We start from the raw sequence: 26,409 nt of genomic DNA, 5'->3' as shown, positions 1-26,409 counted from the left end.
GACAGGGTCTTACTTTGTAGCTCAGGTTGACCTCAAACTGGCAATCCTCAGATGCTCCAGGCTAACATCTAGTTCTTGAAATAGCATAGAAACTTTTCTTCTCTTTTTATGGCACTGGAAATTGAGCTCAAGGCCATGTGCCTGGTAGAAAGCACTTGATCACTGAATTCTATCCCCATTTTTTGCATTGTATATTCTAGACAGGCTCTCACTAAGCTGCTAGACTTGTACTGAACTTAGTCTGTAGCCCAGGCAGACCTTGAACTTAAATTTTCCTCCTTTAGCCTCCCAAGCACGTGGGATACCAGGACTGTGCCAGACCAGTGAATCTCAATCCTCCCTTCCTCTCTTCCTCCTCTTCTCCCTCCCTCTCTCCCTCTCTTCTTTCTACCATGCCCAAATAGGTGGAATTGGGGAGGGGTGTCATTGAATTTTTAAGGTTAGAAATTATTTCTATCACTTATAAAGTTCAAAGTGATACAGAGTGTTCTGTTAGATACTATCTTCTTTTTCTTGTTCAACTAGGGTATCTTGACTTCTTAAGTTTGACTCAAGGCCATTTTGTGTTTTACTACAGTATCAGACTATATGCACCTTCCTGGGCTTTTCCTAGAAATAGAGATACTTGTGTTAGTTGTTGTAACACACTGTTTTAGTTTTAGTTTTGTTGTTTTTTAAAAAAGTTGATTTGGTGTGTGAGTGTGGGGTGTGGGTGGGAGGGAGGATGTATATGTGTTTATATGCATGGAGGTGTTCTCTCTGGTTTGTGTGTGTGGACACTAGCGGTTGATATTGAATGTTTCCCTTTATTTCTCTCTACCCATTTCCCTGACTATATCATCTTGACTGGCCAGGCCTGGAACTCAAAGAAATCCACCTGACCCTGCCTCCTAAGTGATGGAATTAGAGGCATGTGCCAGAATGCTTAACTCTTACTTTTTGAGACAAGGGTCTCACTGAAGCTGGAAGCAAATGATTGACTAGACTTCAGGATCTTCCCATCTTCACCTCTCAGCATGGGATTACAGAGCTAAAACAAGGGCTAGGGAGAAGGCTCAGTGAGCCACACAGCATGAGTATGAGGAGCTGAGTGCAGATCCCCAGCACTCATAACAGTTGGGGCTGGCAAGATGGTAAAGGTGTTTGTCATTAAGCTTGACCACTTGAGTTGACTCCCCATAACCTGCATAGTGGAAGGAAGAAATGGACTCCCACAGTTGTCCTTTGGCTTCCACATGCGTGCTGTGGCATGTGCATGCACACATAGACACACTAAATAAATAAATGTAAATTTTAAAGTTAAGAAAATAAAATAAGAAATGTCTAGGAGAATTTAGTCTTAGTTGGTATATAATATGGTATACCCTGTGATGATTTTGCTATAGTTTATGGTGTGTGAAGACATTTTTGGTTGTCATGACATACTGGGTATAGATGTTAGGGTGCTACTTGGCATCTTGTTGGTAAAAACCAGGAATGCTGCTAAACATCCTATAGTACATAGACCAGCGCCCCCCCCCCCAACTTAATCATTATCTAGCCCAAGTGTCAGTAGTGCTAAGATTTGGGGATCTTCCCAAGGGAGACTGTTATTTCAGCCCTTATAGTTGAAGTTTTCTATTTGATATTAATACCTCCCCCCCCCCCACACACACACACAGGGTTTTCTCTGTGGCTTTGGAGGCTGTCCTGAAACTCGCTCTGTAGACCAGGCTGGTCTGGAACTCACAGAGATCCGCCTGCTTCTGCCTCCCAAGTGCTGGGATTAAAGGCGTGCGCCACCATTGCCTGGCTGATAGCTTACTTTTATATTGTCTTTTGACCTTGGTGACCTTCACTGTTGGGTTTGTAATTTCTACTTTATAATCTTCCATTGTCGGGTTTATCTTGGTTTTCACACAGACTTTTTGTTTGTTTGTTTTGTTTTTCAAGGCAGCATTTCTCTGTAACAACCCTGGCCATCCTGGAATTCTCTTTTTAAAATAGGCTGGCCTTGTCAGGCTGGCCTCAAACTCAGTGATCCACCTGCCTCTGCCTCCCGAGTGTTGGGTTTAAAGGTGTGCGCCACTGTTTGGCTTCATTTATTTGCTTATTTATTTACTTGTTCATTCATTCATTCATTCGTGGATTATGGTGCTGGGGATTGAATCCAAGGCTTCATGAATACTGGCAGGTGCCCTCCCGCTGAGTGTCATCACTGGTCATTAAGCTTGTGTGGAGTCTGCCTCTGAGACTGGTTTTATTCTGTGACTGGGGAGCTGGCCTTGAGTTACAGTGAACCTCCTCCTTCAGCTTTTTTGAGTGCTGGGATTACAGGTATGTACTGTCTCACTCAGATTTCTTCTTTCAAAAAACTGTGTGTGTGTGTGTGTGTGTGTGTGTGTTTTCTTGTTCATTTAGCATGTAGAACCATAAGTTGACATGGATTGTTCAATTGCTTCTTCACAGAATATTCCTTTTTTTTTTCTTTTTCCCTTATTTTTTTGAAAGCTCCTAAAGTTGTTATCGTTTTTGGCTAGACTTGCTGATCAGTGAGCCCCTGGCATCTGCCCTCCTCTGCCTTCTTCTAGCACTGGAGTCACAGGGCCACAACTGCCTGGATAGATGGCTTAGTGGTTAATACCACCTACTCACAGGGCCACAACTGCCTGGAGAGATGGCTTAGTGGTTAATACCACCTACTCCTTTTTCAGAGGACCTGAGTTTGGTTCCCAGCACCCACATAGCAGCTCACAACTATCTGCAATTACAGTTCCTGTTGCCCTTTCCTGGCTTCTGTGGGTACTGCATGCAAGTGGTTACACACACGCACGCAGGGGGTGGGCAGGGACCCCTGTACAAAAAACAAATCAGAATTCCTGTACATTTTAAATATATCTATAATTCCAGCACTCAAGAGGCAGGATGATCTGAATTGAAGTCTAGCCAGGGTTACATTGTGAAATCCTATCTCTAAAAAAATGAAACAGTGTATTTCTTCAAATTTTGCATCAGGACTTGTGCGCTTTTTATGTTGCCCTATGATCTCTTACAGAAGAAAGCATTTAGGTTTTTGTTTTTTGTTTTCATCCAATTAGCAGAAAAATTTGAAAGACCTTGCATGCATCTTTTTAGAATATTTTACTCTCGGGTTTTTTGGGAAAATAGGTTCTAGATGTGGATGTGTGGAAGGCCTTGTCTTCAGACAAAGCAAAGTATTGCTAGGGGGTGGTGCTTCATATTCCAGAATGTTGGAGGCTAAGGAGGGAGGACTGGTGTGAGTTTGAAGCCAGCCTGGTACCGAGAGCCTGTTTTGAAAACCAGCAAACAAGAAAAAGGCTAAGTATGAGCTCAGTGGTAGATTATTTTGAATGTATAAAACCTTGGACTCAATCTCTGGTATTGCCACACCCCAAAAGTCCTCCAAACAGGGCTAGAAAGTTGGCTCTGTGGTTGGAAGTACTTCTTACTCTTGCATAGGATTGGTGTTTGATTCCCAACACTCAGATGCCACCTCAAAACTGTCTGTGACTCCACTTTCAGGTGGTCTGGTGCCCTCTTCTGACCACCTAGGGCAGTAGTCATGCATGTGATGCACATACATCCCTGCAAGCAGGGTACTCATTAAGTAAATCTAAAAACTCATTGGGAAAAACAGTTCTCCAAACAAAACTGCACCTGAAAGGAGAGAGTTGTGAAATTTCTGCTTTTTGTCACTAATGATTAATTTGTATTTGTGTGTGTATGTGAGAGTGAGTGGGGGGCGGGAGGTATGTTTGTGTATCGGGTGTCTTCTCTTCTTAAAGTTTTTGAAGGTCTTTCACTGTATCCCGGAGCTCCTCATTCTGGCTAGATTGGCAGGTGGGCACGCCCCCAGGAGTCACCTGTTACCTCCTCCAACACAAGTTACGGCGTGGTCCTCTGTCCAGCTTTTTTCACAGGTGCTGGGAACCCAAACTCAGGTCCTCAGACTTTGACAGCTAGTCCTTCACTCACCAAGCCATCTTCCCAGCCCTTTTTTCTAGAATTTCTATACAAAGGGAATCACAGAGCATATTGCATATTGTATGCTTTCTCCCAGTTTAACTTCTTTTACTTAACATAGTTATTTTGAGATATATGTGTTTTCTGGTTCTAGATGAAAGCAGGAAGAATAGGCATATTTTTAGTAACAAAAGGAGTTAGCAGTTGGGCCTGGCATTGTGATGCACACTTTTAATCCCAACACTACAGGAGGCCGATAGACCTCTGTGAACTCAAGGCCAACCTCTTACCTCTTACCCCTAGACTCTCTTTAAGATGAAGCATTACTGGCCAGGTGGTGGTGGCACACGCCTTTAGTCCCAGCACTCAGGAGGCAGAGGTAGGTGGATCTCTGTGAGTTAGAGACCAGCATGGTTTACAGAGCAGATATCAGGATTGTTACACAGAGAAACCCTGTCTCTCCCCCACTCCCCATGAATCATTACCATTCAGAATAAGGCTACTCCTCTGCCCTATGTCTAATTGACTCCTGCCCAGTTTACAGATCACTGTAGACTTTGTCAAATATAATAGTTGATATTAAGTTTAGAGTCTGTGAGGATTCAGAGTTGCTTAAAAACCCCAGGGACTGCCAGTGCCTAAAGTGGTGACAGATCCAAAAGGGAGCAGGGGCCATCAGGAAAGCAGTGTGATGTCTAACAACAGCAGGGAAAAGGGAACACAGTTTCAGTCATTCTCTAGTATTTGTGGAGCCTCTGCTTTTGTACCCATTGCTGAGATTACAGTGTGTATCACCATACCTGATTTATAAATGGTATGTCAAAAGATTTTTAAGTGCTGTAAAGAAATGGAGACTAGATAAAGTCCAAGTAAAATATGAATGTGAGAAATGCTACTTTATGTGGGATGTCAAAAACTCAAAATAACCCACAACCAACTAAAAACCTCTCTTGAGAGGGTAAATTGATTGCAGTTTGAACAGTTAGGGGTTTGCTAGGACATTGCCCAGTGGAAAAGCAATCCAGTCAGATAGCAAGAGATGCTGGAGAAGTTCTGCAGAGCAGTAACAAGATCGCCTTCAGTTTTAAAAGATCCCCTGGCTTACAAGTAGAGAATTAGCTACAAGGAAAGACCATTTACAAAGGTGTCCCAAAAATCCTGGCAGAAAGCGATGATGGTGACTTAGTGGAAATGATAAAAATAGTTAGATCTTGCCAGGTGGTGGTGGTGTGTGCATTTAATCCCAGCACTCAGGGGGATCTCTGTGAGTTCATCGATGAAAGCTAGTTCCAGGACAACCTCCAAAGCCACAGAGAAACCCTGTCTTGAAAAATCAAAGGAAAAAAAAGTAGTTAGATCTAATTATGTTTTAAAATAGAACACATGATTTTTTTCAAGATTTTAAATCTGTATTTATTTTACATGCACGAGTGTTACACCTGCATGTATATCTGTGCACCGTGTGCATGTCTGGTGCCCTAGGAGGCCAGAAGAGGGCATCAGATCCTCCAGAACTGGAGCCACAGAGTGTTCTGAGCTGCCACATGGGTGCTGGGAATCAAACACAGGGCCTCAGGAAGAGCAGCCAGGGCTCTTAATCTCTGCACCATCTCCCTCCCTCCCTCCCTCCCTCCCTCCCTCCCTCCCTCCCTCCCTCCCTCCCTCCCTGCCTCCATCCAATGGTTATAGATTTTGTGCAAGAAATTAAGATGAATTCCAAAAATTTTGGACTGTAAAACTGCTGGAAGATTCTGTGTGTGGTGTTTGGAAAGTTTGGAGTTGGAGGTAGGGGCAGAAACAAATGAGGCCACAAAGGAGTTTAGCTCTATAAACATTAAATTTAAAATGACTTGTACCTCTATTGAGGTGCCTGGAGAAGAGATTAAAGCATGAATATAGCTGAGTTTACATTGCAAGTCAAGATGAGTTCATCTGAAGAAGAGAAACAGTGTGAAAACCCAAGTTTTGGCACATCAGCATTTAGAGGAGGCTAGGAACAGCAGGAAGAAGGAAGAAATGACTACTAAGGTAAAGGAAGCCAGAGGAATGTGCTATAGAAGCCAGATAACAAAGCACTTCAAAGAAGAGAGTCTGTAGCCAGAAGAGGGTGTCAGATACCCTGGAGCTGGAGTTAGGCACAGTTAAAAGTCACTATGTGAGTGCTAGGACTTGAACCTCAGTCTTCTGGAAGAGCAGCCAGTTCTCTTAACTACCAAGTCATCTTTCCAGCTTATCCCCACCCCTGTTTTAAAGTCAAGGTCTCACTTGGTAGCCTTGCTAGCCTAGAACTCGCTACATAGCTAGCCTAAGCAGGCCTTCAACAGTCCTCCTGCTTTGACTTCCCAAGTGCTGAGCTTACTCTTAATGCCTTGGTAAATAGTTTCAGGGCAGTGATAGATGCTTAAACAGGTGGCTAGGATTTGGAGACCTCTAAATAACTGTGTTTGTGTTCAGCGTGTTACTGAGGATTGAATCTAGGGCATCTTTGATGCTACTAGGCAAGGGCTCTACCACTGAGCTACATTCCTAGCACTTTTCTTTTCTTTTCTTTCTTTCTTTCTTTCTTTCTTTCTTTCTTTCTTTCTTTCTTTCTTTTTTTTTGGTTTTTACGAGACAGGGTTTCTCTGTATTGGTTCGGAGGCTATCGGTCCAGGCCAGCCTCGAACTCACAGAGATCCGCCTGCCTCTGTCTCCCCAGTGATGGGATTAAAAGCGTGCGCCACCAACGCCCGGCCACTTTTCTTATTTTTAAAAAAGAAATTTTTTCTTTTTCTTTTTCTCTCTCTCTCTTTTTTAACGTCCATGGCAGGATCTCACTAAGTTGCCCAGACTGCCCTTAAACTTCGAATCCTCCTACATTAGCATCCTCGAGTAACTAGAATTACAGGCCTATGCCACAAGTCCAAACTAAGAATAGATAGCTAAGAACTTTTGCTATATGAAGGCACAAATAAACTAGTCAATAGTGAAGGGAGATTTATGATCAAGAGATTTTTTTTTCTGGTTTGATATTTTATTTATATTTGTTAGTGCTTAAATTGGCTTGAAGCTCTCTGTCTCTGTAGTGCTAGGAAAGTATATGGACCACCATTCACAATAAGGAAGGGCAGTTTGATTTTATCTTTTTCTGTTAGTTAAGTTTTATCCTTTAGCTTTGTGACAATAGAAATGATCGGTGAGGGGGAGGGAGAGAAACTGATGATGCAGGAAAGGCTGGGACAGTCTGTGCTGCCTTGGTCCAGGCTGTGGCTGTAGCCTTGAATTGCCTGCACTGTGGAATACAGATGCTGAGCTACACAGGAACATGCCTCAGGGCAAGACAATCATGTTCTAAACTCCTGTGATCTTAGGCAAGTCCTTGATGAACCTTTTGGTTCTGGACCACAAAATGAAAACTCTGGAACCCAAACTCTAGGTTTTATTCTGTTCTGTGTATGAAGATTGGAAAGGATGGGCATTGTTTTAGGAAGAAAAAACAGAACAGAACAGCGAAGTCGATGGGGAAGCAGTCAGGCCCCGTGACCAAATGGAAGGTGTCATAGCTCCTCATTGCATTTCAGCCAGGTGAGTTTCACCATATTGGCGTCTCTGTACATGGCCAACAGCATTTCTTAAATTACAGTTTCTATTTTTGTTTGTTTTGCAATAGGGTCTCTGTAGCTCTGACTGGTCTGGAACTGTCTTTAAAGATCTGGCTGGCCTTGAACCTAGAGTGATGGGATTAGAGGTGTACATGACCATTCCCAGCTAAATTACAATTTCAAAGCAGGTCTCTTCTGAGTTTGTTCTGTCAGTCTTCTTCCCACTCACTAGGAAACTATACCACTTTTTTGGGGGGAATACTTGACTATATATTGTTGAACTGATTTTCCAGAATAGCATTAGCCATAAATTCTCAGCCTTTTGACTAAGATCAAATGTCAAATAACAAAAGTCAGAATTTATGGCAGCCTCTCTGTTTGAAAAGAAGCAGTGCCAATTGAGATACAGTTCCTGTCCTTCCTTTCTCTGCCAGGCTGGAGACACAAAGTGGCAGAGTGTTTGGGCATGCCATGGCAAGAAGATTGTTTTTCAAAGTTGCATCAGAAAAGCATGTCAGACATTGACCCCATTGTTTAGCATGACTTGGTAGGACCTTTAACACTCTTTCCCAATAATTAGGGATGGGATGCTTTAGATTGTGAGTTGTATTTGCATTTCTCAAATTATTTAAGATGTTGAACTTTTTTTTATGCTATGACCATTTTGACTTTCGAGAACTTTTCACATTTCCTATTGATTTGTAGAAATTCTTTTATATGTAGGTTTAAGTCTTTTCTTTATACATAATACAAATATTCTCTACCACTTGATTCCCCCTCATACCTTCCTGCTCCCCCCATTTTCTGTTTTTTATCTTTAAAGGTAGAGTCTCATGTGGCTCAGCCTGGCTTTAAGCTTGATTTGGAGCAGAGAGGTTGGCCTTGATCTCCTGATCCTCCTGTGCCCATCCCCAAGTGCTGGGACTTCAGGCATGTGCTACCAGTCCTAGTGTCTGTTTTTTGATTTTTTTTTTGAGACAGCCTTGCTTAATAGTCCAAGTTAACAGCTGTTGCTGTTTCTCTTCTTCCTCCCTGCCCTTTTTTCTCCTCCTCCTCTTTTTAGATAGAATTCCTTGTAGTTGAGGCTGGCTTTGAACTAGCAGAAGATGACCGCCTTTGTTGCTCTTCTATGCTGTGAAGAGACACCATGACCAAGGCTACTCTTCAAAAAGGAAGCATTTAATTGGGGCTTGCTTACAGTTTCAGATGTTTAGTCTCAGTATGGCAGGAAATTTGACAGAGAGAGAGACAGAGAGAGACAGAGACTGACTGACTGGACCTGATGTGTAATTTTGAAACCTCAAACCTTATCTCTAAGAAAAACACTTCCTTCAACAAGGTAACACTTACTTAAAAAGACCACACCTCCTAATCCTTCCCAAATAGTTCCGCTAACTGGGAGCTAGGCTTTCCAGCATTTGAGCCGATAGGGTTCATTCTCATTCAAACCACCAAAATGACCTTGAATTCTCCTAATCCTTAAGCAACTTTCCAAATACTGGGGTAACAGGCATGTACCTAAAACATTTTCTATTTAATGTTGTAGGGGTGAGCCTTCAATACTGTCCAGGCCCCAAAGGGGTACAGGGGTACAGGGACAAGTGAAGATATAAGGGAACGGGAAAGCAAAAGCCCCCTCTCTTGGAAGCTAGCCATATTCCTAGAGCTCCTATCTCCCTGTAAGTAAATTCTATATTCAATAAATATATCAGACCTCCTTTTTCAGATAATGTTATTTCCATCTTCATAATGTGACTAGTCTGAAAGAGCTTCTCCTGTCTTTGATTACAGTTTAACTCTGGCTGGGGTGTTGGTGGAGCACACCTTTAATCCCAGTACTCCGGAGACAGAGGCAGGCAGATCTCTGTGAGTACGAGGCCAGCCTGGTCTACAAAAGTACATACAGAGAAAACTTGTCTCGAAAAAACAAAACAAAACAAAAAACCAACTCTGTAGCTCTTTGCATTAAACAGTCAACATTTAGGCTTTTAAATTAATGAAATAGTTGAAAAAGCTCATGATAATGGGTCTATCATTTTGTCAAGGCATAACTTCAAATGTTGCACTAGGGTATAGAGGTTAAGTATTTAGTTTTGCCTTTCATAGCATCTCCTTTTCAATCTACCTTACTTTCTGATCCTAAATCATAAGTTCTTATCACAATTAAGGATGTGAAAGAATTATTTAAACTTTTCAATTAGATATGAATATTTTTCATAGAAGAATTTGTAGCAAGTACTGTATACGGTAATCTGAAGGGTTTACAGAGCCTATTTCCTCTCACTGGCCGCCTTAGCTTTCCCAGCATAATGCTTACTACCAAGTCAGATGCTCATGGAACCTCAGTCTTTGTCCACTGCCTTTTCTGGACTGCAAAGTCCTTCTGGGAATTTTGTTAGAACTGCTGTGTAGCTTGTTGCTTTGTGCTCCAGCATGTTCACCAGTAGGAGGGAAGTATATGTAACTCCTTCTCCTTCCCCTCAGTTTACTTGCTATGGTAGTTTGAATGTAATTGGCTTCCATAATCTCATAGGGAGTGGCACGGTTAAGAGGTATGGCCTTGTTGGAGGAAGTGTGCCACTGTGGGGGCAGACTTGGAGGTTTCCAACGCTCAGGATACTGCCCAGTGTCTCAGTCGACTTCCTGTTACCTGTAAGATGTAGGACTCTGCTACTCCTGCAGTACCATGTCTGCCTGCATACCACCATGTTCCCCAACATGGTGATAATGGACTGAACCTCTGAAACTGTAAGTGAGCCCCCTCAATGAAATGTTTTCTTTATAAGAGTTGTTGTGGTCATGATGTCTCTTCACAGCAATTGAAACCCTAACTAAGACACTAGCATAGACAGTTTTACCCTCTTGCTGTGCTGGTTAAACAGGCACACAGAACAGATTTAGAAGTATAACACTGCAGTGTGAGCTGTTTGGGTTTTTCTTTGTCCCTTCTATCTTGAAAGGGCAGCAGTTTCTTCTAATGTGTTGTGACCATCCTTGCAAGGGACCCTAGTGGAGTTTGTATTATGCAAAGATTTGTACACTCTGTGCCCCTGGTCACTTTTGTCCCTCTAATTCTTGGCTCCCAGGTTCACTTGAGATGCCAGGAGGTCGTGTCCCTGTCCATGTCCTTCCCATACGCCCCACAGTACCCTGAAGAGAGGCTGATAATTATAACTTTCAAAAGCAGGAAGCCTGGGTGGATTGGGGGTTGACATGGCCCTTGGCCCAGATCTAGCCCTGATGCCTCTCTCTGGTTCCATAACAGCAGGCAACTACATGGTTAGGGACTATTTTATCAATTGCAGTATTTGATGGTTGGTAGAAGAATATTGACTATTGAGTGATTCTGAAGTTTCTAGGAATAATGTCTTAGTCACTTCTATTGCTGTGAAGAGACACTATGACCAAAGCAACTCTTACAAAAGATGCATTCAATTGTGGGCTTGTTTACACTTTCAGAGTTCAGTTCATTATCATGGCGGGGAACATGCATGGTTCTAGTGCTGAGAGCTTAAGTCCTGATCCGCAGGCAGGCAGGCAGGCAGACAAAAAGACTGGGACTGGCATGGGCTTTTGAAACCTCAAAGCCTAACCCAATGATAGCACCTCTTCCAACAAGGCCACATCTTCTAAGTCTTCTAATCCTTTCATTCAAATATATGAGCCCATGGGGGCCATTCTTATTTAAACTCCCACTTTTTTCTTTGCATAGTTAAATTGTTAATACTTGTGGAAGTAAATAATCAAAATATTCTACTTCATTTGTCTTCCTATTCATTTGGGGCAGAGGCAGGTAAATCTCTTAAGTTCAAGGTCAGCTTGTCTACAGAGGGAGTTCCAGGACAGCCAGGGACACACACAGAAACTCTGTCTCAAGAAAAACAAAAAACAAAACAAACAAACAAAAAAAAACAAAAACAAAAACAAAAAACTAGACCTGAGCTCGCAGACCCTGACCTGCCTTTGCTTCCTGAGCGTGGGATTAAGTACATTACCATGGCTGCTGCTGCTTGGAGATGTATTTTTATTTATTTGTTTTTAAAATTATGTATTTAGTTCATCAATAACTATTTCACTTATTCTTGTTATGACATAAATAAAGTTGCTTTTTTGCTTTCCTCATAAGACTCGGATGTAGATGGGGCAGAATTACTCTTCTCTGTGTATTTAGTTGCAACATCAAATATTTTATTCTTTTTTTCAAATAACTCCTGATATACAAGGAGTGGTGACAAATGTCTACAAAGGAAGGATAAATATATGTATCATGACTATGAACATTGCTCTAACTTCTGGAAAGCACGGAGTTCAACATTACAATAGATTAGAACGATATTACACAGTGAATTTACTTTTTTACGTCTTTAAATTTTTTAATAGTTTTTTTGCTTGTTTGAAAATTTCATATCTGAGCACTTTGTCTGCATTGCTCCCCCTTTTCCCTCTCAAGCTTCTGCAGTGCCTCCACTGAAGTCATGAGCTCTTTATTGTTACAGGTATATATAACCTGTTTAGTCTATTTAGCTTTGCTTGTATACGTGTGTGTCCAAGGCTGACCACCTAGGATTGGACATCCTGTGTGGAAGTTTGGCCCTGGAGGCATCTGATTCTCCCTCTCTCGGTATCTAATGAATACTTGTAGCTCTTCTCATCTGGGGTTAGAACCATGTAAAATTTCACCATCTGCATTGGCATGTCAATTAGTGTTGCCTTTAAGCTGATATTCTTCTGGCAATTCTATTACTGAGAGTCCATAGGTGCATTCTCCCTGTCATGTCTAGGGGACACCATCTATCAACAAACACCCTGGGCCTCTGGCTCTTAGCATCTTTCTGCCTCCCTTTTCGGTGTTTTCCCTGAGTTTTAGTGCTAGAGGTTGCCTTGCAGATGTGTCAGTTGGGATTGAGCACCTCATACTCTGCATTTTAAACAGTAGTGGATCTCTATAGTAGTCTCCATGTGTTTCAAATAGATGCTTATTTGATGATAGATGAGAGCTACTCTTGGTTTTTTGAGACAGTGTTTCTCTGTGTAGCCCTGGCTGCCCAGGAACTTGTTCTGTAGACTAGGCTGGCTTCAAACTCAGAGATCTGTCTCCCTCTACCTCCATAGGGCTGGGATTAAAGGCATGCACCAGTGCTAGGCAATTTTGTTTTGTTTTGAGACAGGGTTTCTCTATTTGACTCTAGCTGTCCTGGAATTTGCTCTGTAGATCAGGGAGGCCTGGAATTCAAAGATCTACCTGCCTCTGTATCCTGAGACTGGGATTAAAGGTTCATGTTACCACCGCCTGGTCAAAAGAGCTACTCTTATCTGTGGGTGTAAGGATAGAAGATACTTAGAAAATAGAAATTTTGTTGGTTTAGGAAAGTGGCAGTAGTAGATCTCTCCTTTAGTGTCTGTGACTTTTCATGATTGCTGTAGCCATGAGTAGTTGGCTAGGTTTACAGTACTGAGCATGAATTTCCTCCTGTTGAGTGGAGTGGGCCATAAGTCCAATTAGACAGCTGTTGGTTACCCCCAAGATAAAAGTGCCACTATTACATCATTGTGGATTTCATGCTAATCCAGTCTTTGTTTGGGTTATAGGCTTTTGCAGCTGGGCAAGACAATGTATTAATCCTTTGCCTTCGAAGCTTGCGTAGCACTGTCCAGTATTATGAGACCTGCTTCTCGGGGAGGAGGCTTCCAGGTCATTTCCAGCTCAACTCCTCTAAAGTATGTAGTCTATTTAGCAGTAGAGTCTTATTTTCAAATCTGGGAGCCATCTAAGGGCATGACAACAACTTTGGAGTACGATTCCCATGTGTGGTACTGGAATTTTTGTTAGATGTTATGTCTTTTGGGGTGAAAATTATCACTCCATGTAATGTGGCATTTCTTTAAATTGTGTAACTATATACAAACATATACACACAAATGTGATTTTATGTAGACATAAAATATGATTCCTGGTGTCTTTTCAAAATCCTTAGTGTTATTTGTCCTTCTATGCTCCCTCTCTGTTGCTCTCCCTCACCCCTCCTCAGTTAAAGCTCGTGTGTGTGTGTGTGTGTGTGTGTGTGTGTGTGTGTGTGTGTGTGTGTGTGCGCGCGTGCGTGCGTGCTACACATGTGCAGGTGACCAGAAGAGTTAAAAGTGGTTATGAGCACCTTAGAGAGTGCCAGCAAACTGGTATCCCCTGGAAAAGCAGAATGAACTCTCCAACACCATCTCAGATCTTGTTTTTAGACAATGTTTAATTTAGAATCTGCTAATTCTATGTAATATAAATGTTATAAAGACTTTCTTCCTGCAGAGTTTTGATCTTTCTGTACCCTGTTTTGGAAGTGAACCATATTTTGGTTTGTATGTATAAAGATTCATACAAGACCTAACTTACTTAGTCCTATTTGCAGACATACTAGCTTGCTCTCAGACATTTGGGCATTGTATGTGTAGTGGAGAATGAGCTGGGAAGAATTTCTGTTTTGAAGGAATCCTATTCCAGAAGAGATGATCGATGACAAGTATTCAATTACATTACTAAAATAACTTCATGGACTGTTGAGGTGGTGATCTAGTTTGCTTTCTGTTGCTGTGATAAAACATTGACCAAAACCAACTTATACTTCCTGACCTCAAATCTGTCAGTAGAGACGTCAGGGCAGGAACTAAAGCAAAAACTGGAGGAACACTGCTTACTGGCTCGCTCACAGTTATGATTCAGGCCCTCTTGCCCAGAGGTGATGCCATCCCCATCAACCATCAGTTGAGGAAAGGCCCCACAGATGTCATTTCCAGCCTATCTGATCTAGGCAATCCTCCAACTGAGACTGCCTCAGATAATTTTGGGCTGTGTTGACAGCTGAAATTGTCCAAGGTACTATATAGCCCAGGTGGTCTCAAACTCTTTTTGTAACCAAGAGCGACATTGAGCTTCTGATCCCTTGCCTTCACCTGGGTTCTGGGATGTAGGCCTGTGCTGCCATCCCTCTATACTTGTTCTGATTTTTAAAAGAAATTCAATTTCCTTCCTTCTTCCTCTCTCTCTCTCTCTCTCTCTCTCTCTCTCTCTCTCTCTCTCTCTCTCTCTCTCTCTCTCTCTCTCTCTCTCTCTCTCTCTCCCCCTCTCTCTCTCCCTCTCCCTCTCTCCCTTTCCCCTCTCCCCCCCTCCCTCCCTCCCTCCCTCCCTCTCTCTCTCCCCTTCCCTCCTACTCCCTCCCCTCCCCCTCTCTCCAGGGTTTCAGGTAGCTCAGGCTGGCTTTGAACTCTAGGATGACTTTGAACTCTGATGCTCTTGCCTCCATCTGCTGAGTGCTGGGATTACAGGCATGAGTACTACACATGATTGATGGAGTCCTAGAAATTAAACCCAGGGCTCCATACACCCCAGGTAAGCACTTTACCAACTGAGTGCCTATTCCTGCTCCATCTTATTTTTTAAAGAGTAAGACAGGTCTCACTATAAACCTGCTGGTCTGGAAGTCCATATGTCGACCAGATGGGCTTTGAACTTCAATGATCTCCTGCTTCCTAAGTAGAGATTATAGGCAGGTACCCAGCTCTCACCCTATTTTTTTTTTAAAGACAGGGTTTCACTGTGTAGCCTTGAATTCATAGAGATCCTTCTACCTCTGCCTCCTCTTTGTAACCAGGGGTAACCTTAAACTATTCCTCCTGCCTCTACCTTCTGGGTGCTGGGATTCAAGGTGTTGTCACCATATCCAACCTAGCCTAGCCTAGCCTATTCATCTTTCCTTCTTTTTCTCTCCCCCACCCCCTTTTCCTGAGACAGGGTTTCTCTTTGTAGCCTTGGCTGCCCTGAACTTACTCTGTAGACCAGGCTAATCTGCCTGTGTCTGCCTCCCAAGTGCTGGTCTTAAATGCATGGGCTATGGCCACCCAGCTTCTTTTATTCTTTTTTTAAAATTTGTGTGTATGACCTCATACTCCTTTGTAGCTAAGGTCATCCTTAAACTTAAATCACCTCCAAAACCAAGTGTTTTAAAACATTTATTATTTATTTCTCTTGGTTTCTGAGGTTTTTGGGAAGGGTCTGGCTGGCTGGCTAGCATTCTACACTACTAAAGCTCACTCTGTAGCCCAGGCTGGCCTCACACTCAGAGATCCACCTGCCTCTGCCTCCTGAGTGCTGGGATTAAAGGTGTGCATACCACTTCCCAGCTCAACTCAGATTTTATATGTGGCCTTAGTTAAACACTCAGCTTCTTTCTTCTGCTTGTGGATTTCTCAACATTAGTAACTGAATGATTGTCATTCCCTCATTTAATAGTCGTATGAGAGTTTATTTCACTTTTTATTCCATTAGTGTGCATGCGTGCTTTACGCCAGCACCTCATGGTTTGGCCATTGCAGTTCTGTACTAAGTTTGAATTAGAAAGTATGAATCTCCAACTTTGCTCCTTTCACAAATTTTTATGCTTAATTTTTTAAAGTAAAGTTTTATCGGAACACTTTCCCTCATTTGTTTATGTGTGGGTTTTGAGGTTTTTTGGGGGTGAGGGGGATGCAGTGATAAAGTATCTGTGATAGAGACCTTCTTGCCTGTAGAATCTAAAATATTTATTGTCTGATTGACTACTGAAAATATCTGCAGATCCATGACCATTAAATAAAGCATTGCTTATTACTTCAGTGGTAATGGGTTATGGTAAAAATAAATAGGTGGAAAAGGGAAAATATACAAAGACACTTACACTACTTACTGCAAGTGAAAAATTAGAACATACCAGCAGCAGGAAGTGGCATTCTGTGATTTGCTTATAGTGTGCCATGTAGATGATAACTGTGTACTCTCTGTCAATGAGGTATTTATATGTGGCCAGTGAGATGACTCAGTGGATGAGTGTGTTTAATGTCAAGCTTGACAATCAAGTTTGATTCTCAGAACCCATGTGTTGGAAGGAGAGTGCCAACTCCCACAGGTTGTCCTCTGACCTCCACTCATATATACACACAATAAAATTAAAAAAAAATATTCCCGGGCAGTGTGGCTCACACCTTTAGTCCCAGCACTCAGGAGGCAGAGGCAGGTGGATCTCTGACTTCAAGGCCAGCCTGATCTACAGAGTGAGTTCCAGGACAGCCAGGGTTGTCTTGAAAAACCAAAACAAAAAAGGATATATTTACATGCATCAGGAAGCTAATCCAACAACAAAAAAGTATATACTCATTAATTACTATATAAAATATGCAAGTGCATTAACATGTGGGGAGATTGACATAAGTTATTTAGAGTTTAGTGCTCACTTAATTTCATTTTCTCTTGACTTAAAAAAAAATAACACCTGCTTATAGGTAGGCAACAGAGCACTTGCCTAGCATGCCTAAGATCATAGGCTCAACTCCTGGCACTGCAAAAGTTAAATAAAATAGATAAAATTTAAAAATAAATTATTTTTATGTTATGGAATTTGGAAAGATAGACAGTAAACATAGTGATAAGAACTCTGTTTCCAGCTCTCTGAGTAGTCAACCACTCTGGCATTTATCCTCAAACCTTCCATCCTTAACATTACACCCTGTCCCCCTTTGAGAAGGGCTAGCTATATTCCTCTGGCTGGTTTGGAATTCACCATGTAGACCAAATTGGCCTCAGATTTGGTAGTGTGCAAGTTTCCTGCTCCTCCCTTCTACCACTATTGGGATTACAGGCATGAACCACTATTCCTAGGTTTCAAATCTTTTTTTTTTTTTTTTTTTAATTGTAACTCCTGGGGCTGGGGAGATACCTCAGTAGCCGGGAGTATTAACTCTCTGGCAGAGGGCCTGCGTTTTGTTCCCAGCACCCACATCAGGTGGTTCACAACTGCCTGCAACTCCAGCTCTAGGGGAACTGACACTTAGCCTCTGCAGGTACCCACATGAATGTAGCATACCCTCATACAGATACACATACACATGGCTAAAAGTAAAATAAACTAAAAAATCGTAGTTCTTTATATTATGAAATATTGATATAATCCTCAATCATCTTTAAAATTATTTTAATGTTAATTTATTCATATTTCTACAAGGACTATATAGTTGATGTACCTTTTAATTATTGATTTTACCTCACTTTAATTATTTTTCCTCAAAGTTTATTTCTAGAGGAAAAGGATTTACTGGCTGTGTAGTTGTATATATTCTAGATTTCACTGATTATACTCATGTGTTCTTGTTTAATTTAGTTCCTTGTCTTTTGTAATTTTTGTAAACAATGAAATCTAAGTTGTGTGAGATTAGGGTGTAGAATTTTTGGTGCCCATAGCCTATAGATTGTGGTGTATGCATGGTTTTGTTGGTTTGTTTCTTGAGGAAGGATCTGTGTAGCCCAGGACATCTTCACTTTCTGTCATCTTGCCTTAGCCTTCTAAGTGCTGGGATTACATAGTAGCGTGTGCTCCCACACCAGACCCTGGTATTTGCATTTTATCATGGGCCATTAGCTAAGACTTAGAGGGCACTGACCTCTCTAGCGCGGACACAGAAGGGTGGGCCCTGGAAGTATATGCATTTATGCACTCACCAAATGAAATGTTTGTGTCCTGTTCTAAACCCCTCTCCCCTGCCCAAGCCATAGGTTTACCTATTAAATTTGTGATGGTGGTATTTATAATTCATTCCAAGAAGCTTATGCAAGTGTTCTTTGTTTATGTAACTTGTGATTGCTACTCATAGTGAAAGGGAAAGTTTAAGGGCAACCAGGGGAAGGACAAAGTTCAGGGGTATTTGTACCCAGGTTTGAACCTATGATCTTAGCCAGTGTGGTAATAGCCATTGACCTTTAAGCTATGCAGATACAATACTAATTACATGTTATATGACAGACTAAGGGTTCTTTACCTTCCTATTTGATTATAGGTCTCTCATGACTAATGTCTGATCATTTCAAGGTTGCTATTGTTACACTCAGCCCCCTGCCAGACAATAGTAATAGGCCTCATAACTTGAAATGAATGGATATTTGATGGTAAATTTATTTGTAATTCTGCAAGACTAGCAGTTTGTGCTTTCTTCTTCCCAGAACAGCCCATCCTGTGAAGAAGCATGACAGCTAGAACAAGGAAATAACTACAGTTGGCAAGTTCTCACTGCCCAGCAAGTAGATCAGTTTCAGCCCCTGGGCTTGACCTTGCAGACCTGCCCTCTGTGTGCTGACTCTGTCGTGTCTGCCTACTCTTTTAACCTTGCTTCCAACTCTTTCTCCAAGTAGTTACTCAACAAATTTGCTTGTGAAATAGAAACAAAACAGTAAGATTTGAAGAGCACCAAAGGTTATTATCCAGGCTTGGGGTATAGCTCAGCAAGAAAACAACAAGGCCATTGTGTACTAGCATGCCAGAGAACCAGCAAAAACACTAAGTTGAAGTGTCCCAGATAAGCTGCAAGTATAGTAAGCCAAGTTGTTTCCCTCTACCCACTAAGCCACCTCTGTAGGTGCTGTCTTGTCAATGGTTATCCCCCTCTTAGGGGATCTACTATCTAAGCAACTGTTTATCTAGTGGGTGAAGGGAGAGGTCGGATTGATGGCTCTCTCTTTTAGGAGATAAGAATTCAGGACTGTGGGACTGTCTGTGGGTTGGACAGATGTGAAAATGCTATGCATCTGTCTTTGAGAGGAAGGGCGCTGAAAGGGAAGTTCTTTTGTTTGCTTGTTTTTTCTGTTTTTGAGACTGTCTCTCTATGTAGCTCTTGCTGCCCTGGAATTCACAATGTAGACTAGGCTGGCTTTGAATTTAGAGATTTGCCTATCTCTGCCTCCTGAGTGGTGGGATTAAAGCTGTGCACCACTAGTTCTTTTAGTGGCAAACAGTTGCCTGGGTTTTCTCTTGGACTGTTTGAAATAGAAACTGGAGAGGACAGATGTGGAGAGCAGCTCGGTGTTCTACTTTGACTGCAGCCCTCCTCTGGGATAATTCTGTTTACTGTTACTAAGATGGTAAACTGGCACAGGGTTTGATCTGATATACAGTATCATGGGTCCAAAGACACAGCTCCAGGCATGAAGGGACATATATGACCTTTGATTCTAGCCTCCTTTACTGTTCTATATAGAACAACAGGGCAAACTGACACAGTTCCCCTGTGTAAACTCTTCCCCATTCTGTTTCATTACTTTCATTGGGAGGTCAAGAATCAGTCTGACAAAACCCTCACGTAAGAGTCTTTCAAAACAAACAAACAACCACAAAACTTATTTTAGGACTGGAGAGAACACTTGCTGTTCTTACATTGAACCTAGGGATTACATGCATGCACTACCACAACCAGCACTCTCTGAGTATTCTCAGGCCAGGCAAGCTCCTAACTCCTATTATATCACTAATTGGGTGTTGTTATTTGTAGTTGGAGTTTCTGTCCAGCCTGATCCCACCACCCTTCAACTCTGAATAAACACACTGAAGCTTATATTAATTACCAACTGTTTGACCAATGGCTCAGGCTTCTTAATGGCTAGCTCTCTCTTAATTATTAACCCATCTCTATTAAACTATGTATCTCCATGTAGTCTTGGCTTACTGGAGAATGCTCAGACCTGTTACTCCTTTGGTGTCTACATGGTGTCTCCCTGGTGGCTCACTCTATGCATCCTCTCTCCAGAATTCTCCGTGTCTGGTAGCCCCGCCTATACTTCCTGCCTGGCTACTGGCCAATCAGTGTCTTAGTCTTCAACCAATAAGAGAAACATATATACAGAAGGACATTCCCCATCAGTCATTTGTTAGTGCCTTTCTCTGGTTAGAATTAGGTCCAGATACACACAGTATCTAGTCCTCATATAGTTCTGAATATCACTGTGTTCATGTTATAGGTATATCTACAAATATTCAGAGAGATACTGTCATGGGTTATCGTCTAATAAGTTGCTGGGTTGAAATTTGAACTTGGGGATGTCTGGCATCAAAATTCATCCATTTTTCCTCCACCCCCACCCCCCAGTAAACCACTTCTTTCCTCCCTTTTTTCCAGACCCATCCCTGGAAGGCATGTGTGGCACTGAGCATGCCCAGCTGGGGGAAGATGGGCAGCGGCCGCCGCGGTGCACTTCAACTACCTCATCTCAGTCTGAGCCTTCAGAGCAGCTTAGGCACCAAGGCAAGACCCTAGCATCCGAAGACCCCAAAAAGAAGAGAGCTCAGAAGCCCTCCCATATGAGAAGAAACATACGGTGAGCTGTGTTCTGGGTAAGGAGAATTGGAGTAGACTAGAAATAGCAGAAAGAAGCACGTCCTCTTTCCAATAAAGAAGAGTATACAGCCATGAACCCTCATTAATAGTGAAGATGGCATATGTGGTGACACATGCCTGTAACACCAGCACTCAAAAGGCTGAGGCAAGAGAATCATGAGTTCCAGACCAGCATAGGTCACATAAGGAGATCCTGTCTCAAAACATCAACCACCACCACCACAAAAACCCAGTAGTGAAGGTGAAACTTAGACCTACTGTTGAGCTGCACAGAGTGTAGGGAAGATGTGTAGGGAGGGATTGAGAGAACTTAGGTGGCAACTCAATGATGTTGAGATCATCTGACTTAGACTTTTCTTACTTTGTTTCCTGTGTGTCAAACCATAAAGTTTAAAACAAATCAATAGACAGCAACAACATAAAATTCTCAACAGAACTGAGCCATCATCTTCCTAGAATTCAATTTCAGATGGTTAGACTCACCTCAGAGAAAACCAAACATGAACTCTCTTAACTATTCAAATCCTCAGCAACCTTTCTTTCTGCTAAGTAACAGTTTGTTTTACTAAAAGAGATAAATAACGTCATTTCCTGCTTTTGTTATAGTTTTTGTTCTTCATTTGTTTGTTTGAGACAGGTTTTAAACCAGTAACTCAGGCTGCCCTGGAACTCACTGTGTAGTCCTGGCTTTGAACTTTTGAGCCTGTCAAGTGCTGGGATTACAGGTGTGATCCACTATGCCAGGCATTGCCCCACAGTTTTTAAAACACATACTGGAAACTTGAAAGTATTACTGTAAACTCAGAAAATAATGCTACAGAATCCCTATTTTCCCATTTGTCCACCTAACATCTTTAAATTTGTTTGTGTGTGTGTTTATGTGTGCACCCATACCCATGTGTTTATGGCACCATGCATGCATGTGTAGAGGCCACGGCAGGACATCAAAGTATTTTCCTCTATTGCTTTCCATTGCCTTGAGACAAGGTTTTTCACTGAATTGGAAGCTCATTTTTGTCCGGAAGCTCCTGAGATTATCCTGTCACTACCCCCCAATAGTAGAATTATATGCATATTCAGCCATACCTGAGTTTTTTGTTTGTTTGTTTGTTTGTTTTTTCGAGACACGGTTTCTCTGTGGCTTTGGAGACTGTCCTGGAACTAGCTCTGTAGACCACAGAGCTCACAGAGATTCACCTGCCTCTGCCTCTTGAGTGCTGGGATTAAAGGCATGCGTCACCAACTCCTGGTTCATACCTGGTTTTTTAAATGAGTGCTGAGACTCTGAACCCAATTTTTTTGTTTGTTTGGTTTTGGTTTTTAGTTTTTGGGGTTTGTTTTTTTTTTTTTCCTTTTCTGTGTAATAGCTCTGACTGTCCTGAAACTCACTTTGTAGACCAGGCTGACTCCTCAATGCTAGGATTAAAGGCATGTGCCACCACTGACCAGCCTTTAACTCACCTAACTACTGGGCTGTCTCCTCTTTCCTCTAACAACAACACACACATACATACACCCCTCTATATAACCCTGGTGTGAGCCAGATTGGCACCTCGAAGAGATCTGCCTGCCTCTGCCTCCTGAGTAATGGAATTAAAGGCATGTGCCACCATCACTGGTACAACTTTATTTTTGATACTGGTTCAACTTTGTAAACCATATTCTTTTATATCACTCTTGGTCTTTTATTTTGTATTTATTTGTGTGTGTTCATGTGTGTATGAACCTGTGTTTGAGGGTGTGTATGGAGGGTAGAGGAGGATGTTAAGTGTCTTCCTCTGTCGCTCTCTACATTATACCCTTGAGACTGTGTCTCTCACTGAGCCTGAAGCTCAATGTTTTTCAAACAGCACAGGAGAAACACCCGGAGATTGTTGGTCAGCAAGCCCAGCAGTCCTGTCCCACCTTCTTGTTTGTTCTATGCCTTGTATACATATGGCCAAACCCAACTTTTTAGGTGGGTGCTTGTAATCCTAACTCGGGTCCTCATGTTTGCACAATAAGTGCTTTTGCCCGTTGAGACATCTCCCCAGTTCTTTACTCTTGGCCTTCTACTTGCAGAGTGTCTGTGAGGAAGTCAAATAACAAGTAATGTATGGTAACACAGAGCCGTTTGAACTTAAAGTCCCCCTGGTACCCCATCCTACCCCCCTCACCTTAAAAAAGCCTAACTTTATTCCTTGTATAAGTTGCAGTTCTCTGATTTGAAGGGAAAGCAGCACTGGTGATCTCCTTTTTTAGTTTGATATTACATTGTCCAAATCTCAAGGTAACCCAAGGGTTGTCTCTCTTTAATGTTTAGAAAGCTACTCCGGGAGGATCAATTGGAGCCTGTTACCAAAGCAGCACAGCAGGAGGAACTGGAAAGAAGAAAGCGCCTGGAGCAGCAGAGGAAAGAATATGCAGCCCCCATTCCTACTGTTCCTTTGGAGTTCCTGCCTGGTAAGCAGCATCATGTTAGAAATGACCATGAGTTCCAGAAGAAAGGGCCTCAGCTTGCAGAGTGACCAGACAGACCTGGATTATAGTCTCTCAGGAATTCTGAGGCCCTTTGCCGGAATGCACAATCAGAAGATCTGTCATTTACAAAGTGGAAATAGATTCAGGTGTGCTTGGTTTAATTTTATGGAGGGTTCCTGTTTACCCTATAGCTTTAGATTTTAGCATGTAAGAGATGAGGACTAGTTGTCACACGGATAGATAGCACAATGTGAAATCCAGCAGAGAAGGGAACTTGGAAAGAAGGCTGGGAGGTTTTTTTTAAAGCTCTCCTAGGGTATTCTCAATAGCCATTCCCCATTAGAGTAGCAAAGAACGACCATCACTGGTGATCACTCAGGAAAATAGATTTGAGCTGCATGTAGGGTTGTTTTACTGCGTGTGTGTGTGTGTGTGTGTGTGTGTGTGTGTGTGTGTGTGTGTGTGTGTGTGTATGTGTGTGTGGCGCATGTCTAGAGGCACATTTTGTGAATCATGGCACACAGAGGACAACTTAGAAAAATTGGTTCTCTCCCTCTATTGTGTGGATCCTAGTGATTACAAGTCTACAGGCTTGGAAGCAAGCACCTTTACCTGCTGAAACACCCCAGTGGCCCTAAATGTGTTTCCTTCCATTTTTTTTTTCTAGAGGAAATTGTCTTACGAGCAAGTGATGGTCCCCAACTCCCTCCTCGGGTCTTGGCCCAGGAAGTCATTTGTTTGGACAGTAGCAGTGGCAGTGAGGATGAAAAAAGCAGTAGAGATGGTAAGATAAGGCCAGAGGGGCACGACCAATGTTCTGTTCTCTCTCTGTGTCTGTCTCTCTGTCTCTGTCTCTCTCTCTCCCCTTCCCTCCCTCCCTCCCTTCTCCTGCCTCTCCTTCATTCCTTTCTTTCTCCCTCCCTTTCTTTCTTTCTTCCTCCCTGCCTCCTTCCTTCTTTTCTCCCTGCCTCCCTCCCTTTTTTTGGCAGCAGCGGGTGGGTGGGTGTGAGACCAGGTCTTAGACTGTAGCCTGGCCTGGAACTCATAGTAATCCTTCTGTCTCTCAGCCTTCTAAATGCTGGGATTAAGTGTACCACCATACCTAACTTGGCTATATTCTTGAAAAATTCACTCTTTATTCATTTGGTTTGGAGCCTACATTTAGCACACTTACTCCTTTAGTCCCAGCACTTGGGAGGCAGAGGCAGGCGGATCTCTGTGAGTTTGAGGCTAGCCTGGTCTACAGAGTGAGTTCCAGGACAGCTAGAACTGCAACACAGAGAAGCCCTGTCTCAAAAAACAAAAACAAACAAAAACCCCAAAACCAACCAAACAAAACATCTGATTTGCAAGTAGTAGCAAATTTTAGCTAAGTTTGTGCCCTTTTACTCTGGCAATCAGAAGTACCCTGCTCCTTGGATGTTTGTTTCATTTTTTTTCTGTCTCAGAGGTGATTGAACTGAGTTCTGGAGAAGAGGATACTCTGCACATTGTGGACAGCAGTGAGTCTGTCAGTGAGGAGGACGAGGAAGAGGAAAAGGGTGGCACCCATGTGAATGATGCCTTAAACCAGCATGATGCTCTTGGGCGGGTCCTTGTCAACCTGAATCACCCTCCAGAGGAGGAGAATGTCTTCCTGGCCCCACAGTTGGCACGGGCTGTGAAACCTCATCAGGTACAGCCAGTCTTGATCCTACTCTCTTTTCTTTGCTGCAAACATTGCATGTTGTTGGTTATTAGTATTATAGCCTGTGAAATACTTGGTGGTTTCTAAGAGTAGCTGTTGTAAAGCTCTGATCCATCTGATGTTTGAAGATTCCTTTGACTATGAATACATAGGGAGAGAAAAGAGCTATGCCTCAGGTTTGCCCTGTCATGTAGAAATCACTGCAGGGACTGGAGGAATGCATAGCTGTTAAGAGTACACACTGCTCTTGCAGAGGACTCTGGTTTGGTTTCCAACACTGGCATAGCAGTTCTGTAACTCCTGTTCCAATGCCTCTTGACATCTGTGTCCTATATGCACATACATGTACCCAGGTACACACACTTAAAATGGAATAAATACAAAAAGTCACTTGACCATTATCTTGCTTCTGTTGGCTCATCACAAAGCTTGGAAGGTATAGATTCAGAAGACTTATGAAAGTCAGCTATCAGGGAATTTTTGAAAGTTGAGAGCATAATGGTTTATATTTATCTAGTGCCTGGGACTAGTACCAGTGAGTGAACATTCACAGTCAGACATTGACTCAGTTTCGGGCTTCTCACAGCAACAACTATTGAGTTGCCTAGAGGAGGCACCTCCTCAAGCCCAGAGCAGCCAGGCTGAATGAAAGACCTTGTCAGGAGATTGACACTCATATGGGACATTATACAAGGTCATGCTATTTTGTGTATTCTCCAAGATGGCTGTTACCCGGCAGCGTGACAGAGAAACTTCTATAGACCAGTCAGGGTACAGGGAAACTTCCATGTTTACCATCATGCTTATTTAGTAACCATTCCTAAGTGAGGAAAACTGTATAGCCCTGGTCTCCAGTCGTGTTTCTGACATATATCTTGTTTGTCTCTTGTCAGATTGGTGGGATCCGGTTCCTATATGATAACCTAGTAGAGTCTTTAGAAAGGTTTAAGACCAGTAGTGGCTTTGGCTGTATCCTGGCCCATAGCATGGGTCTGGGGAAAACTCTGCAAGTGATCTCCTTCATTGATGTCCTCTTCCGCCACACACCAGCCAAAACAGTCCTTGCCATTGTGCCGGTAAGAGCTCTAACTCACTCCTCTGAATACCCCTGGCCACTAAAACGCTTGTTGAGTTCAGCTCTGAGCTTATTCCTTAAAACTTGTGTGTGTGTGTGTGTGTGTGTGTGTGTGTGTGTGTGTGTGTGTGTGTGTGTGTTTTGGGTGAGGGGACATCTTTGTTTAGTGGGTAAAAATGATGATAAACTTAATTCTGGGGATCTACATGGTGACAGGTTGTCCTCTGACCTCCACATGTACATACACAAAATAAATAAAAATGTTACCAAGAAAAGCCAACTCTTTTGGACTTGTTATAGGTTAATACTCTTCAGAATTGGCTGGCAGAGTTCAACATGTGGCTCCCACCTCCTGAAGCCCTCCCAGCTGACAGCAAGCCTGAAGAAGTACAGCCAAGGTTCTTCAAAGTTCATATCTTGAATGATGAACACAAGTAGGTGGCTTACCCTGTCCTCTCTGTCTTATT

At 42.5% G+C, this 26,409-nt stretch overlaps 1 protein-coding gene across 1 annotated transcript in view; it reads left to right on the top strand.

Moving 5' to 3' along the window:
• Positions 1-26,409, top strand: part of Rad54l2 (RAD54 like 2) — an 89,073-nt gene that overhangs the window by 33,628 nt on the left and 29,036 nt on the right. The window contains exons 3-8 of the mRNA XM_040740201.1: positions 20,502-20,700; positions 23,023-23,162; positions 23,848-23,964; positions 24,629-24,855; positions 25,761-25,943; positions 26,243-26,376. Coding sequence (XP_040596135.1) covers positions 20,502-20,700; positions 23,023-23,162; positions 23,848-23,964; positions 24,629-24,855; positions 25,761-25,943; positions 26,243-26,376 — 1,000 coding nt within the window. The remainder of the gene's footprint in view (positions 1-20,501; positions 20,701-23,022; positions 23,163-23,847; positions 23,965-24,628; positions 24,856-25,760; positions 25,944-26,242; positions 26,377-26,409) is intronic.

This window comes from Mesocricetus auratus, unplaced genomic scaffold (genome assembly GCF_017639785.1).
Source record: "Mesocricetus auratus isolate SY011 unplaced genomic scaffold, BCM_Maur_2.0 Super-Scaffold_100691, whole genome shotgun sequence".
NCBI classification, from domain to species: Eukaryota; Metazoa; Chordata; class Mammalia; order Rodentia; family Cricetidae; genus Mesocricetus; species Mesocricetus auratus.
Note: the sequence above shows the minus strand (reverse complement) of the source record. Positions and strands in the feature narration are given on the sequence as shown.